Source organism: Microtus ochrogaster, unplaced genomic scaffold (assembly GCF_000317375.1).
Source record: "Microtus ochrogaster isolate Prairie Vole_2 unplaced genomic scaffold, MicOch1.0 UNK8, whole genome shotgun sequence".
NCBI classification, from domain to species: Eukaryota; Metazoa; Chordata; class Mammalia; order Rodentia; family Cricetidae; genus Microtus; species Microtus ochrogaster.
Window position 1 is genome coordinate 2,550,993 of NW_004949106.1, and position 17,530 is coordinate 2,568,522.

At 46.2% G+C, this 17,530-nt stretch overlaps 1 protein-coding gene across 1 annotated transcript in view; it reads left to right on the forward strand.

Annotated features, from left to right (window-relative positions):
• Positions 1 to 17,530, forward strand: part of Satb2 (SATB homeobox 2) — a 167,984-nt gene that overhangs the window by 122,563 nt on the left and 27,891 nt on the right. The window contains exon 10 of the mRNA XM_013353458.2: positions 10,739 to 10,936. Coding sequence (XP_013208912.1) covers positions 10,739 to 10,936 — 198 coding nt within the window. The remainder of the gene's footprint in view (positions 1 to 10,738; positions 10,937 to 17,530) is intronic.

Consider the following 17,530-nt stretch of genomic DNA (forward strand, 5'->3'; position numbering starts at 1 on the left):
GTGTTCATCCTGCATGTGAGCGGATTCCCGTGTGTTCATGCTGCATGTGAGCAGGTTATAGTGTGTTCATGCTGCATGTGAGCGGGTTGCAGTGTGTTCATCCTGAATGTGAGCGGGTTCCTGTGTGTTCATGCTGCATGTGAGCAGGTTGCAGTGTATTCATGCTGCTTGTGAACGGGTTCCCGTGTGTTCGTGCTGCATGTGAGTGGGTTCCCGTGTGTTCGTACTGCATGTGAGCGGGTTCCCGTGTGTTCGTGCTGCGTGTGAGCAGGTTGCAGTGTGTTCATGCTTCATATGCACTAGAATCAAATAGATTCTCTATATAGACCTCTACGCCTTATTACTCCATTTCCATTAGCAATGCATGTTCTGAGTTTTCAACTAACAACTCAACAAACTGTAGTTTGGTTTTCCCATTTCTTGTTCCCACACCACCACCCATGTGAGTTGATTTTTCCATATGGCGTGATAGTCCAATTTCTTTCTTTTAGATATGGAAATCTAGTTTTCTCAGACTGTTTTCTAATGGTTGATGGGTTGGTTGATTAAGAGGGTCTCAGTACAGAGCTGGTCTCGAACTCCCGGTCCTCCTTGTACTAAGCTCCCAGCAGGCCTCTGTGTCTTTTGCCCTCCTAGTCAAAGATCAGTTGTGTATGTTTGGATCATTTCCCAGCCCTCTATTCTGTTCCCCCGCCCGTGTGGTGTGTTTGTGTGCACAGCAACACTCTGCAGCTTGGACGACTATGGTCTGTAACAAGTGTTTATTCACTGACTGGAGGTGCTGGAGGTCAACCCCAGGGCCCTGTGTGTGACAGGCAAACCCTTCATCACCGAAATATAGCTTAGCTTAATTCAGAAAGTATGATGCCTCTGACCCTTGGCTCTTTGGGGACTTTTGTAGTTCCTTATGAATTTTAGAACCTGTTTCTCTATTTCTGTAAAGGATGTAATTGATGTTTGTTTGTTTGTTTCCTGGTGCCAGAGACTGTATCGGGTTCTCATGCATGCCAAAAGGGTGTTCTGCTACTGAGCCACATAGCATCAGCCACTGGTTTTTGATAGGGATCGTATTTATTGATGGAATTTATCTGATAGGATGTATTCATTGCTTTGAGTAGTGCAGACATTTAGAAACTATGTTATAATTCATCTAACAAAGGGAACACTTTCAGGTGAGAAAGTAAATTTATAAAATATAAGATGTTTCCCTTAGTTTCATTGGTGTGGTTTCTTAGCCTTTATTGCTTATGTTGCATGTGATCAAACTGTTGCCATCTTGTATCCAGTCACAAGCAATGATTTGATATTATTTTACGGTACCTTTATGGAGATAGCCAGAAGGTGCTACACCTGTGATAAGTTGGCTCCTCTGTCTCGGGGCTCCTGGTTCTGTCTGGCTGCTTACACTCAGCAGGGGCAGGTTAAAATGATGAGGGTAAATTTGCTGGTATCCTAGGGCCTTTGTGACAGCCCATCCCAGAGCGGCTCCACACCACTTAGGTGCTCAAGTCAGCAATGAAGACTGCAGGGGTGATGTGTGTGAAATCCCCGCTCCCCGTTATGCCCGTGGAATACCGTGGTCCCTTGAAGCCCCAGTTGATGAGAAGTGAGTGCTCAATGGCTTGTTCATCAAGGTGGCCCTCCAGTTGCCACTCTCCCTTCTCTTGGCATAACCTGGAGGATTGTGAACCTGTTTGGGAGTAACCTTCCCAGAGGGTTTGTTTGGATAGCAGCCTCATGATGAAGAATTGTCTTCTTCTTTTCTCTCTGTTTTATGGCATGAAACTGATCCTTTTTTGTTTATTTGTTGTTATTGTTTACTGGAGTTGTTAACTAACGGCTGATGAAAATCGGTCACGGTACTCATGCATTTCCTAAAATCGGAGTATCTTTAAAGTCCGTGCTGGCGTTGAGCTTCTTCTTTTCTGTACTTTGAACCAGCATGTCTTGCCTGTTGATGGCATGGTTCTTTAGGAGACTTGGGTGACTTTGAAGCAAATTTGGCTTCCTGTTTACAGGCCCTTCTCTGAAACCTCACCGGCCCAGTGGGGAAAGACATGAGATATGCCAGGATTCTTCCAGAGAAGAACGTGGGTGCGTAGGAGTGTTTCCAGCCGTGTTGCTGTGGTAACTGTTTTGTTGTGTTGTTCTCATAGGGTCAGGGCAAAGGAGGAAGCAAGCTAAGGACCTATGATGCAGCCTGTGAGATAGTATGCCCTGGCGGTCATGTACTCCATCCAAACCGTGCACCTTTTGTTAGTAAGGGACCGGAAGTCTCGTGGCTGTTTTCTGTTTGATACTGTAGTATGTATACTTTGCTGTTAATAGATTTCTAGTACGAATGGGGACTACAAGATTTCACATTCATTCTTTTGCACATATATGAATGAATGACCTTTTCAGCTGTGTGTATCCATATATGCGTGTGTGTGTGTGTGCGTCCACATTTACACAAACCAGCAAAGTGACTCTCCACAGACTTGTGTAATTGAGCACATTCCCGCGTATTTGTGGCAATAAAGGCAACACATTCTTATGTAATCCCCTCTTGATTTGAGCCCTGCACAGCGGAGGTGAAAGAATTGTTCTGAAACAAAATTTTCATTACTCTCAATTACAGACTCAATCTTTGTAAACACACCCGCAGCAAGGCGAGAGAGCTGCTTTAGGCAGCCCAGAGAAAGCTGAAAATTGGTCCCCGGGAAAATTCAGGGTAGGACTTAGTATACAATTTTGGAAACTAGGAAAAGCAGCGGATAAGATCGCTTGCACTTACCTGACGGAAGGTAAAACACAAGTAACCTTGAACCGTAACGAAACGCTCAGTACATTTCTTGTTTTCGGGTTCAGACGACTTCCTCATCAGAGATTGACTGAAGCCCTTGACAGGTCTCCCCCGTTATCTAGCCCCTTATCTATTTCGGCTTTCCTGATTAGGTTATCTTGAATCATTAGGGGGGTTATTTATTTTAATCGACACTTATTGGATTCATGAAAAGAGAATTCAGCGACGAGGAAACAAGAGCAGAATATTGCCTGGCTCATTTCACACTTCAGAAGAGTCTCACCCAGCTGAAGAGAAACCCTCTCCCAGTGACAAAAGTTTGTTTGGGGACTGTCTGTGCTTCCCTTAGAAAGCGAACTGTCTGTGGTTAATAATATGAATCTCCTCCGAAGACACTCAGAAAACATTTCCTCTCGGTTACATATGCTGACATTTTCTGTATTGGAGATGTGGGTGAGGGAATGGCCTGTTGCGTTCCTGCAGCAAGAAGCTTGAGTCATTCCCAGGAACTGTTCATTTGCTCATTCTCCCATTCATTAGAGTTCCTGGAGGGGCGGAAGGGTGGGACTTCCTGTTTAGAGGCTGGGGTTCGCTCGCCCGGTCCCCTGGAGACACATTGGAAAGAAGAGTAGTCACCAGGATGAGGCCCTGCTTTCTGGGATCACCCAGCCGCCCTCACTGGGGGCAGCATTGGTTTTGCGGGAGACCAGAGCAAGCCAGGAGCTTGTGTTTAGTACCAGTTTGTATTTATTCGGAGATAATGTAGAAACGGAAAATTTGGAGCTGTTGATGTGGTTCAGGGGGTAGGGGCACTGAGAACCCCAGGACCCACATAGTAGAGGGAGAAAATCAAGTCCCATGATTTATCCACCTCTGACCTTCACACACACACACACCCACCTCAAACACACACACCTCACACACACACACACACACCTCACACACACTAAAAAATTATTAAAAAAATACCTGGGAAATATGTCATAAGACCAGAATATATATATACACACACGTGTATATATATATATGTATGTATGTATGTATATTGAAGCAAAATTCCAGGCTGGCCTAAGCCTTCTATGTATCTCCCTCTGCATCCCCAGTGCTGGGATACTGTTGCTACTGTTGCAAAGAAGATGTAAGGAATGGTAGAGGTGGGAGCCCTGACCTGGTATCTTGTAGGGAAACTTTGCCACTTCCTGCAGGACACAGGCATTTCAGGACCATGGACAGGACACAAGGCTTCCAACCTGCTGGGTTCCCTGCCATTTCCCATATCCCTTCGACCCAAGATTTAGAGATTCCATTTCAATTCTTGTCTGGTGAGTCGCAACTCAAGCCAGGCCTTATTAATGTTCTATGAGTGACCTCTGTGGTCCCTTAAGAGTTCTCAGCTTGTGGTGACTAAAAACAGGAATAGGCGTTGCCATTTTCCACATGGGCAGTAATAGCAAGTCCGTACAGGTGCCCAGATACCAAGAAAGCACTCAGAACTATGAGAGCAGCTGGTTAAATGGTTGGTTTGGTGTTCGTGCTGGGTGCTGTACTTTTCAGAGTGAGAACTCCCCAGTGCTGCAGGCTGGGCTTCACTGCCAGGCCATGTGTGTTTGGTTTAGGATCCACCAACATGGTCCCAATGTCAATAAATATGGTGTCTAGGCTAAGTGGTGTTCTTGCCTTTGTCATGCCCCCAAAGGACCCTTTGCTAAATAGAAAGAAAAAAAAATGTGACAGGAAAACAAAGAAGAGAGGATTTCCTGACTTATCCGTTAAAACGCCTTCAGTAGCTCCCAGAGCCTATGGAATCCAGATGGGATGTTTTCATATAGAGTTCTGCAAGCTGCCCTTGTCAGGGTCAGTGTTTGAAACTGCTGCCCTTCAACGAGAATGGACTTTGAGGTGGTGAAATAGTCCCCGTGTGCTAATTTCTATATAGCCCAGTAGTGCCATTTCATCTAGTTAGTACCTGCGCAACATTTACCATGTGCAAGGAAGAGTATTCTGCTCCGAAGAGACTAGATCAAGACAGCTGGCCTTGTTCTTTGTCAGGAAGGGGTCAACTGTTCCGATGAAGGTACCCCAGACACGCCCACCCTTAATCACATAGTGAATGAGTCTGCCGAGCGCTTGGGGCTCGGGTAGGAGTGAACAAAATGTCCTCACAGGAGATTAGGTGAAACCTTGTCTTGAGCGCCTTGAAGAACAGTCTCTCCAGGGATCAGAGATCTGGATGGGAGGCCTTACAGCCAAGAGGGTAGCATGGCAAAGCACGGAGGTGGGAATTCGAATATAACACATGTCTCGGGGGACGGAACAATTCATTGTGCCCAGAGAGTTAGGTCACCAGGAGACCTGTTGAGAGACTGAGCAAACAGGAGCCACTCGGGGGTTCTTATCATCTCGAACTGTGAGCCGCTGGCCGTTTCCTTCATGCACCTCATCAATACAGCTCTGTTTTCCAAAGTCCGTCTTCCAAAAGTACCCGGAGGGCCATCTCTTCAAGTAGGACAGAATCCTACCATATCATTTACAGTGCGGTCGGGATTGGCTTTGTGAATTTAGATGGGCAGGCAGCTCTCAGGGACGCGTGGATTGTAAGCAGATGATACTTTGATGGGCGCGAGCGTCGCCTTACCTGTGGAGTTAGGGAAGGTGGTCAGGCTTGGTTTCTCTATAGAGGAAACCTGAAGAGATGGCAGGGACATAATGTTAATAAGTACTATTTGCTTAGGCTCTGAGGGTTCCAGAACTTTCAGCCAGTGGCTGAAAGGAAGCAGTCTTTGATCGGATGCTCCTTCGCTGGGTTCCAACTGTAATGGATTCTCTGGAGTCACATACATAGACCATGTATATTTTCACTGTAAGTTAGTTCTAATGGTCTCTCTAATTTTTAAACTTCTCCTTTTGAACTCATTTTAGATATAGCAAATTTTTTTTTCTAAAAAAGCATAGAACTAACCATACTGTGTTGCATATCACCCCTGTCCCAATTTGTTTCCCTTAATGTTGACACTGTACCTCACCGTAGGGAAATTGTTGAAAATAGTGCAGCTGACAAAGCCAGGAAATCCGCCATTTCTGTATCGAAAACTTGGTTCTGTGGCCTTAGTTCTTCGACCACTGCCTTCCTCTTGAATGCCCAGAGCTAATAGATGGTTTTGATTAGCCTCTGACTCCTCCTTAGCTCCTTCCTCTGCCATCTCTGAAGGCTGCTGATTGGTCATGGCCTCAAGCTTCTCTGGGTCTGGATTTGTGGCTGCTTTTTTCCTGATTGAGCTGAGGTTATGACGTTGGGGGCAAAACTACCTTCCCCAAGACAGTCTTCCCTTTGTGGTACAGCATAAAACAGTGTTTGTGGTGTCAGCAGGCTTCACTAGTAAAGCTGACCTTGACCTCCCACAATGATTAGTCAATTGGCCAAGGTCATTTCTCCCTTGTATTTCAAAACACCAACAAGACAGGATCAGGTAACAGATCATGGAGAGCAGAACCAAGAGACCCCATCATTTTGGTAAGGTTTCCCCTTGAATACCCAGAAGCTCCGACAGAGCAGCCGCATCCTCAAAGGTAACCCAGTTACTTCATGACAGGGCAAGGACCTAGTCCTCAGGTCTTGGGGCTCTAAATGTGGGTGCTGTTGGCCATTCTGAGCTGTGCCCAGACCCTGAAGCCCACAGAATCCCTGCTTATTCGACTCGGAAAGCTAACCGGACTGCATGGCCAGTCGGCCCATCCCCAGTCAGAACTTCCCATCCAACCAAGTGGGAAGCCACGGAGAGGGACGTAGGCAGGAACCGCTGGGGCTGGAGATCACATGGCCGACAGTAGTGCTTCCAAAAATGAAACTACTTCAGGAATGCTCCCCTGAACAGATAGCGAGCAACACAAAAAACCTACTTGAGATTTTTAACAGAAAAAGGAGATTTGTTTATTAATAATTCATGAGTTCCCATTGAACATGCACGGCAGAAACAGTGCTATTCAATAGAGAATACAGTCATCTGTCACTGTTTTATTTGACATTTACACTTTTTTTTTTGCCCGATACTGCAAAACTTTCTTGGATGGCATGCAAAAATTATATAAATGTAAAAAAAAAAATCCTAACATAGGGACCATTTATTTCTCCTGGGATGGGTCCACTCACAGTTACACAGGTGTGTGTTCCTGCACTGGCCAGACACTTCTGTGTGCAATCATTAGCCACCAGGCAAGCAACTCTGAAGCCCCACTGAGAAGACAGAGATCCATGTCCAATTGGCCTGGTCGAGGGATGGCGTGGCCATGGCCATGATGGGCGGGGTGGCGGTGAGGAGGGGGGGGCATGCAGAGGGTCAGCCAGCCAGTGAGCCAAAGGGACGAGCTTGCAAATCACGGCCCATGAGAAGAGAACTGGGCACCCCCCCCAAACGCATCGCCGTTTCAGATAAGAAATAAATATTTATAAATGGCGTCACAGGAGTCCTGCTAGTGGGAATACCATCGTTTTGTAAGAGCAGATCTGAGCTAGGAAGCACCTCACCACCTTGGGCTGGTAGGAGGCTCTCCACAAGCTTTTTGCTCCACGGGTTAGTTATTATTTATAAAAAAAAATCACAGAACCAGCTGATACATTCATAAGCTAATTATTGAAGCAGCTGGGCACACACGGTGCAATATGGCCAAGGCTGTGAAGTATCACAGATTTCTTGGGGCCTGCTGCGGTGGGGGGTGCGCCGTTGAAGGCTCCATCCCTTAATCCGATCAGCCAAGCAAACACGTTGTGGGGAAACCAGATTAATAACCCTCTAAACACCACGAGTGTGCCTTCATCTTCAAAACCGGGTTCCCTTCAATGTTCCACCCGCTCAGCCCATCCGGGATCTGGGGACGTTCTCTGCCGTCCTGAGAACGGGGCCTTGTTGGCTTCTTCCCGGTGCCAGGAATTAATTTGGTTTGCTTCTGTCTGCCCACGTGGTCACATTTGTCTCTAATCCACTGCCTAATAGCTTCAAGGTCAAGACCTTGCGTGTCAGTGGGCCAATTGAGCGCCGCACTCCCGAAAGACCGATGGCAGGCCGCACACGGGCCGTAACGAGCCTACAGTGTGGTTCTAAGTGATCGTAATGAGGGCTGATGATCACAGCGCCTATAAATCAAACGCGGCCCTGGATGTCGGGCGGGACACTCTAAGTGTCATGCGTGGAGATGCCACTCAGCTGTCACCTGTCCCCTTCCACGCTGCGGCTTCCCACAATGCAGCTCACCCCCCACGCAGAGCGGCAGGTGCCGTCCTCCTTAAGGCCCGGCTAGCTCAGAACTTCATCTTTGAACAGATGTAGGTTTTTGTTTTGATTTTTCCATTCAGTGGCTGGTCTCCATGCGATTGCCTCCCCTGGGAGATGTTAAACATACCTGTTTGAGGCATTTGAAAGAGTTCACTAGGTACTTATTCAGATCTGTGAAAAGACACAGAAATGGGACCTTAATTTTTGCCACAGATGGTTTATTTTCCATCTCAAGGATTCTTTCCTTTGTATAGAGAAACCCCTGAGAAAACACTTTTGGGACTGGGAGATTTTTATTAAAATATAATTTATTTCCTAGTAGCGATAAAAATTTATCTTCATTTTTCGTGGGCATGGCACCTGAAAATTAACCATTACCTGTCTCTTGAGTCAGGGGGAGGGACCATAAAAATAAAAAAAAAAAAAAAAACGCTTGGGAAAACATTTCCAGGTGAAGGATAAGATGCGTGGTTTTTCATTCTCCCTAACCCTCTCGCTCTCCCCAGCTCCCAGTTCATCGCAAGCAAAGGATCGGGTCTGTGCAAATGTGGCCTCTCACTTGTAAAAACAAGGCAGTGTAGTGTTACAGATTAGTTTATAAATCCCTGGTGGCTTCACAGTTCAGCGCCTACAGCTGCTGCACGCGGGCCCGGGTTTTTGTCTCTCCTCGGTGCTGCAGCCGGGAGTTGGAGGGGAAAAAATGGAACGATCAGGTTATTAACATGGAGGCCGCGAGGAGGAGGCTGCACAAAGAGAACAGCTGGTGTTGCTGTCTTGGCCGATGCAGCGGAGATAATCAAATCTCGCCTCTTTTCGGGGGGAAAGGCAGAAGACACAGCGGAGAGTTAGACAAACAACAGCTTATGATGTTATATGGGCTTTTTAGGATGCGTGTCAGGAGCTCACGCTGGCTTGCAAGTGATGCCGGAGAATATGGCGAGGGTTTGGGGTTTGTTTCTCACAAAGTCAGTTCTGTTTATGCACCTTTCAAGGAAAAAAAAATCCAAAATTCCTACCCTTTCGCGAGAGAAGTAATGCAGGATAGTTTTTGTTTTTGTTTTTTTTTTAAAAAAAAAAATTAGCGATGTAGCTTGGAAATGATGGGTTAGAAAGCTACCGGGTAAAATATTTTGACATGAGTCAGCGAGCGATGTTGACAGCCTCTGTATTATTTTCATATAAGCCCATCATTTGCATCGCATTTTCTTTCTCGTGCAGCGGCGAGAGAGAGAGAGAGAGAGAGAGAGAGAGAGAGAACATCCGGATGGCAGGGATGGGGCGAGACCCTTGCAGGTACCGTCCTGATCCACAGCACACCTTCCTGCAGGTGTGGCTGTGCAGGGGCGGTGAGCCCAGGGCGGCGCTCAGAGATGAAGCAGACATACCGACATACCTTTGATTTTTATGCTGGCCAAAGCTGTTGTCTCTGTCTGCAGGATAGCTAACGATTGGAAGGATGGGTTCCTCCCCAGAGGACTTGGTGCTATTGACACCAAGATTATTTTCCCTATTTCTGTCGCCATTTCATAATAGACATGTATTTGTCTTTCCTCTCTTTAGAATAAAACACTAGCCAGCTGGGTGATTCCTAAAAAATTATGGCTGAAAAATTAAAATTACCTCTTTAGGAAAGTGGGTAACTGTAATCCCATGTGTCCATCTAGAAGATTCTGTTGTAGTGTTTATTAAGAAACTCATTATGGGGTTGGAGAGATGACTCAGTGGGTTAAGAGCATCGGTTGCTCTTCGAGGGGACCCAGGTTCAATTCCCAGTAACTACATGACACATGGCCGCTCACAACTGTCTGCAACTCCAGTTCCAGTGGATCCAACACCTTCACACAGACATACATGCAGACAAAATACAAATGTACATAAAATAAAAATAATGATTAAAAGAAGAAAAGAAAAAACTCATTGAGAGCTGGGCAGTGATGGCACACGCCTTTAATCCCAGCACTTGGGTAGCAAAGGCAGGAAAATCTCTAGAGCTCAAGGCCAGCCTGTTCTACCAAGCAAGTTCCAGGACAGGCCAGCCTGCTCTACCTAGCAAGTTCTAGGACAACCAGGGCTGTGCAGAAAAACCCTGTATCTGAAGAACAACAACAACAAAAAAAAAAGATAGAAACTCATTGAGAATATGTCCTTTAGGAAGGTGTTAGAAATGTTGAATATAGATTCTTGGGCCTGGGATACAGCCCATTGTGGCACAAGCTTGTAATCCCAGTACTTTGGAGTGGTAGGCAAAGGATCAGGAATTAAAGGCCATCCTTGGCTACACAGAGACTAGCCTGGACTTATCAAACAAGAAGTGTGAAGCCTCTCGAACACTGGCGTGGTCACTGGACGAATATAAGAGTTGGACCAGCCGGGCGATGATGGAGCACGCCTTTAATCCCAGCACTCTGGAGGCAGAGACAGGCGGATCTCTGTGAGTTCGAGACCAGCCTGGTCTACAAGAGCTAGTTCCAGGACAGGCTCCAAAGCCACAGAGAAACACTGTCTCGAAAAAAAAAAAAAAAAAAAAAAAGAGTTGGACCGTTTCAGTCACTCCTAGAGTTGGTGGGAATAATTCGGACCTAAAAACATGGTGGCTTGGGGAATGGCAGTCAACCTGAAGTCTAGGCTGGCCCAGCCGCTCTGCACGCACCGGCAGCTCTAACTCACAGTATCCCCTTCTCTCCAGGGCTGGCTCTGTGAACTGCTTCGCTGGAAGGAAAACCCCAGCCCAGAAAACCGCACCCTCTGGGAGAATCTCTGCACCATTCGCCGTTTCCTGAATCTTCCCCAGCATGAGAGGGACGTGATCTACGAGGAGGAATCGCGACATCACCACAGCGAACGCATGCAGCACGTGGTCCAGCTCCCTCCCGAGCCCGTGCAGGTCAGTGTCTTCCCAGCCCCGGCGGAGCTTCCTGCTGGCTGCAGCTGCCAGGGGTCGGGGGGGGGGCAGACTGCCTCCTGTGAGCAGAGGACTGGTACCCTGTCCCTGAGGACAGAGTGACCTGTCCTGACAGCAGATACTGTGCGCTGCGCTTACCCCGGAAGAAAATGACCAGGAGAGCTGGTGCCAACAGCAGAGGCTCTCCTGGCATCTTTGAGGTTGTCCGTCTGGAGCTCTTCGATGTTAAATCCCGTCTCCATCCGCGTTTCATGACATTTTGTTTATTTGTGTGTGCGCACGTCCACACGCACGGCAGTGCAGAGGGGACTGGGGGACAACTTGCCGAAATCAGCTCTTGCCTTCACCATGTGGGTCCTGAGGATCCAACTGGGGTCATTAGGTTTGGCATCAAATGCCTTTACCCTCTAAGTCCCTGGCCCATCCGTTTGTGCTCTAAAGGAAAATTGAAGGAAATTTTGATCCAAAGTTCTTCAGGTCATATTTAATGAGTTGAAGAAATAGCCTCTTGACCTGAGAATTATCTTTAATTTCAACTGAAGCCTTAAGAGAAATCATGAGAGATTCTCAGAATTTGAAGACCCCCGCCCCTTCTACAGGTCTGCCTTGTTTGGGTAGCATGCTTAGGGGGCTTAGTTTTTCAATCAGGTCAAGACAAATGTTTCTTTCTGAAGTAGCTGAGTTTACTGTCTCCTTCTGGGTCTAAAGCCAGTGACCTTCAGGAACTTATAACCAGTGTGTCAGTAGAGTTTTGCACATGAATTGGTTTGGCCCTGTGGCCCTGTGGTCTGCAAAGCAGACCTCCCGAGCCCTCTCTCTGCCTTAGCTTTCATGCAGACAAGAAAGAGTTAAGGCCAGAGTGCATGAGTGTACATGAGTGTGCACAGGTGTATGAAAAGTACAACAGACAATTATTGGAGAAAGAGAGCTGCTTGTTGCTTCCCTGCTACCCAGCTAGCTTAGACCTGAAATATTCACACAGAAACTGCATTATTTAAATCACTACTTGGCCCATTAGCTCTAACTTTTTATTGGCTAACTCTTACGTATTAATTTAACCCATCTCCATTTAATCTGTGTATCACCACGTGGCAGTGGCTTACCAGCAAAGTTTTGGCATGTCTGACTCTGGCAGTGGTTGGCTCCATGGCATCTCCTAACTCCGCCTTCCTCCTCCCAGTATTCAGCCTAGCTTTCTCTGCCTACCTAAGTTCTGCCCTGCTATAAGTCCAAAGCAGTTTCTTTATTCATTAATGGTAATCACAGCAGACAGAGGGGACTCTCACATCAGATGATGATAATAAAGGAGAGGTGATGAGGTACAGTTTCTGTCACAGATGTCCTAGAAGAGATGGTGAAGGGTGTCTCCTTTCCTGGTACTCCACCCTTCTATGTCTGGGGAGCAGCCACAAGTGAAGGGGCCTACCCAACTACATTTTATCAAACACCAACATCTCAGCTAAAGCCCCTAGGCTTTGATTTTTCAGTTTCTCTGGTTAGAGTCACACTGTGACTTGTGGGTTCATGGAGGCAGTGTCTTGCAAAGTTCTCGGTGAACCCTTGAGCTGTGGGCAGGAGCAAACGGCAGAGCCACTCACTGTGGGAGGCTGAGCCACAAGGCACATCTTCTTTCTCCTCATCCTGATCTTTTCCTGGCTAGGGCTTCATCCAAACACCAAGGAACCTCCCTACGGATAATTAGACCAGTATACTGAGTCACATAGAGCGTGGCTTTGAGACTTTTAATTTCTTCAAATTAAAGATGGCTCGATATAGTTTCCCAACCCTTTATTTTAGAAAATAAATTGATTCAAATACTTCCAGAGAAACTCCTAGTCATTCACAGGGTTGTTTCATAATGCTCAGTACTGTGGAATATTAAGTGTAGCCGTGAAACAGTGTCAGATGAGAGTTCATACCAACTGTAGAAATCCATCCACATGAAAAACTCACTATCAGCCCCCCTTTCTTATTTTTATATAAACTGGTCCAGACTTCTGTTTTGAACCAATAGAATACCGAAGATTATGTCAGAAGCCAGTCACTTTGCATGGACTTTTATTCAAGCTCTATCTTACTTCTAAACGATAGAAATTTTTTTTTTAGGTTTTCTTCTTGAATGTTGTGGCAGGTGGAGCCATTTTGACAGTGAAAACACTCACAGGTTTTTGTTTTTGCTTTCTTGTTGTTTGTTTGTTAGCTTTTGGAGGCAGGTTTTTCCTGTGTAGCCCAAGTCAACCTCAAATTTGAGATCCTCCTGCCTCGGCCTCCCAGGTGATAGGATTATAGGCATGTGCCATCATGCCTAAGAAAAGAAATTTGATATAGCACTGTGAAGAGCTATCATCTGTTGTAGGGGAGGAACCCTTCCCTTTGATCATTGCTTCCACATCTTACTTGTCTAGCTTCTTTGCAGAAATCATGCGTGTGGCTCTGTGTTTAGGTAGATGAGAGAAAATGAAGTTTAGCATCCATGGGGTAAACCAGTTGACGTGAACCCGGTTGATTCGGTTTTCTCTTGTGTTTCATGTTTCTGAGCCAGAGCTTGCTGACAGTAGTTACTGGATGAGCAAAAGCAGCCTTCGCGGTTCTCAGCAAGTTGTGCCAATTTGTGTTGACTTCCGGAACTACAGAGATAAACTCACTTACCCTGTGAAAGTTTGTTCGTATCATAAAGATTTCAGCTAAGGGATTCATGAGAGGTGACTTACCCCGCACTGAATTGGCCTTGCATCCTGGTGATCCGGATCCTATCGCCACTAGAAAACCTGCGCCTCCCTGCAAACAGCACGGCTTTTCTCAATTTACGTCCGTCAGAGAAAGACAAAGGCAGGGGTTAATTATTTATTACAATCATAATATAAAAATGAGGGAAAACAACCGGAAACAGTTGGTAATCCTCTAAAAGACTAGCGAGTGCAGCTGACACAGCCTTGGTGCCAGGGAGAGGATGTTCTGAGATACACCAAACCTCTAAGACAACGTCCGTGGTGCTAGGCCACTGGAATTAAGAGCTGAGATTTAACCTGTGTCCTTCTGTCGGCTGCAACTTTTAAAAAAAGGCAGGTGTGCTTGCATGCTGTAGGAGTTTAGAAACTCCTCAGTAAGCTTACCATTCGTTTAGCGATGCTGCGTTCTGTGTGATTGGGTAGGAAATGCGCCATCACTAAATCATTAGGGATGAACAAAATTAGCGATGGATAGGGGCTTCTCGTATATACAGCATAATAAAGTGCAGAGAGGTCTCCTCTGTGGTCATGGAAGAGTACCATTTAATTTCATTAGATAATTGGGTATAGTATTCTCCAGCTTTTCTTAAATGATGAAGATCAGAGACAGTGATCTCTGGATATAATCACTCACTAGACTGGTACGCTGACCTGGCTTCTGGAGATACCCTGGGTCAGAGAAGGGACTCTCTGTGTCCCTCGCCATCTGGTGTTTGCTGGGACGCCCTTCTGACCACAGCCTACTGTTTCTCACCCATTGTCTGCAGACAGAGTTTAAAGACCACAGTCCTATGTGCATTGAAAATATACTTTTTTTTGGAATCATAAAGGTTTAAAACATTAAACCTCTGATGAAAAATCAGAAGAGTCTATATAAAACCCAGAGAGTTGGAAGATTTGACCCACCAGGGTCAAGAAGTCCACAGCATTTCCATGGGGACCCACCCCCACTATGTCACTCTGTCCACATCATCATACCCTGTGCGTTTATACAGACATCCATTCCCCTTTCCATGTCAACTCTGCATTTGTGATGAATTTTTGCCACAGAAAGGTCACCTGACCCTGGAGGTCTCATCTACACTTCTGAAGCTACTGCGCCAAAGCCACGGTGCCTTTAATTATATCTTTGATTTTTTTTTTCCTACATGCCGCCTACATTTGTGAGTTCTTTGAGAACATCACCCAGTATGGTTTGGTCATCTTGACTTAAGCCTCCATCTGTTGGCTAATAAGTGCTCCTTTGATGGAATTTCCCACCAGAGATGAGTCAAGGTTATAGGTGAGACCACACTGAGCTTAGGGCCATGCAGGACTTGGTCAGGTGGAAGAATGATGTGGTCCCTCCTTGGAACTCATGTGTGTAGTCATGATAACCTTTCTGGCTTTCCTGGGTTTGTTTTGGGAATTCTAAGCCTCCTTAGAAGTCCCAGGTTAAGGCTGCTGAGTAGAAACTGGCTTCAGCTCTGAATACACATTCTAAAGCTATATATACACCCTATATCCACATGAAGAGGTGTAATATTGTCCCAAGGGAATATTTGATCATGGGAAAATTAAAAATCCTGGCTTCACAGAAGTGTGTGGTCCTCTGTCGTGATGCAAGCATATAAAGAGGCAGTGAGCATCCCTGGCATTTTATGAAGAGGGGAGATATTTTAGGGACAGAAACAACATAAAGAGCCTCATTGGCGAGTTAATAACGGGAGAAGCACTGAGACATCACCAATCGACGTAATGCCTCCAGTTTAAATCTAGATACCACAGAGAAGATCATGAGAGGGGAGACGAGGAGGCCGCAGGAATCTTAACTGATGGCAGTTAAGAACACCTGTTCTTGGAGAGAACCCTGGTTCGATTCCCAGCATCCGCATGGTGGTTTATAGTGGCCATGACTCCAGTTCCAGGACATCCCGGAACTGTCCATGGGCACCAGGCACACACAGGGTGCACACACGTGCATGGAAGCCAAGCACTCATACGCACAAAATATATAAGTAAATCAGAGGGCAGGGCAATGACAAGGCAAACCAAGCCAAACGAAAGCATTCTGTAACAAAGGCAAAAAACGAAAAAAAAAAAATTCCATTTTTCACTCCAGCAAGTTGAGACAAAGTTACTTCTTGTGAATGTAGTCCTTTCCCCCACATGGTTATTACAACCCAAGGCCCTAGAGCAGTGATTCTCAACTTGCCTAATGCTTCAGCCTTTTCATACAACTGCTCGTGCTGTGGGCCCCCTCCAACTATAAAATCAAGTTTGTTGCTAATCCATCATGGTAATTCTGCTGTTATGAACCATAATGTAAACATCTGTGCTTTCCGATGGCCTGAGGTGACCCCTGCGACAGGGTCATTTGACCCCCAAAGGGGCTGAGACCCACAGGTTGCAAACCACTGTGCCCTAGAGCAAATGGATATCCTCAGCTTAGAATCAAAAGCTAGTCATTTTCAGGGATTCCTTAGCACCAACTACACTTTACAGTTGGGAAAACCAGAGCAGCCACTGAGCCTTGGCTGAAGCCGGGGTCACCAGCTTGGTGAAAATACAGGTGGCTTTGGCATCCACGCTTGGCTGTCACCACCTTTTGCTCTGAAGAAGACAGGACATTGCTCCTTCTATAACTGGTCCCTGAGCAGGGCTGACTGGGGACATCAATCAGATCGTTTGTGTTGGCGGAGTCTGTGTGTTTACCGTTTTATGGTGATTCCACTAGTGTTTCTGTGGGCTGTTTTCTAAGTTCAGGACTTAGGAGCTAGCTCGGCACTTTTAAAACAAGTGCCGGTTTTAACATTCTATACTGTTCATTGATTAAGAACATGAGATCTGGTGTTGGTGGCTGCATACCATCACTGTGCCTTGGCTTGTCTGATCTGAGGTTCAGGGAGTTCTTAGCATCTCCTGAGCCCTAGCCTTCCTGCTGCTGGTAGCCACCAATGGCTTGCCACCAGGGCAATGATGTGCCCCCCCCACCCCATGGGATATTTGATAGTGTCTGGGAACATTTTTTATTATTACAGTTTAAGAATGCTACTAGAGTCTAAGTGAGCACTGCCAAACACCCAGTATGTTAGACCATTCCCCAAATACCCAGTATGTTAGACCATCCCCCAAACACCCAATATGTTAGACCATCCCCCAAACAAGATTTGGTGACCTGTTATTAGTGTCTTAGTTGTAATCCCTGCTCTGAGACTCACCATCAAGGCCACACCTGTGAAACAGAACATTGTATCTCCTGGCTGATTCTGGAATTTTCCCTATATGAAATCCAGTATTAGTAATAACAGTGATACTTCTGCCTCCTCCTCCTCCTCCTCCTCCTGCTCCTCCTCTCCTTCCTCCTTCCCTCCTCCGCTCCTTCTCATCTCCATCCCCCTCTTTCTCCTACCTCTTCTCCTCCCCCCTTCCTCACCCCTCCCCACTTTCCTCTCTTCCTCCTCCTCACCCCATCCTTCTCTCTTCTCTGGCAGCAAGTAGTCTTTTTGAAAGCCAGCCTTTCCAAATGTGAGATTTTGTAATTTTATCATCTTTACTCATTGTGAAAAACCAAACCAAGAGAGTGGTTGGTTTTTATCTACTTGGGAAGATGAGAAATTGAGCTTAAGGAAGTTGAGTAACTTGCTCCAGGTGAGAACTTGAATTCACATCCGTCTACCTTCTGCCTTTGACTTTCACTGGTTTCAGGGCAGCATTTCCTGCAAGCCTGCTGTCTGTTGTCTTGTATTGTTCACAGCTTCCTTAGATGTATTTTATTTTTAATTATCCAGCTGAAAGATTTAGGTTCTTGGGCTCTCTTCCTTACCGTGAAAATTATACCACGCTGATTGGTGTGATGTCACAGACC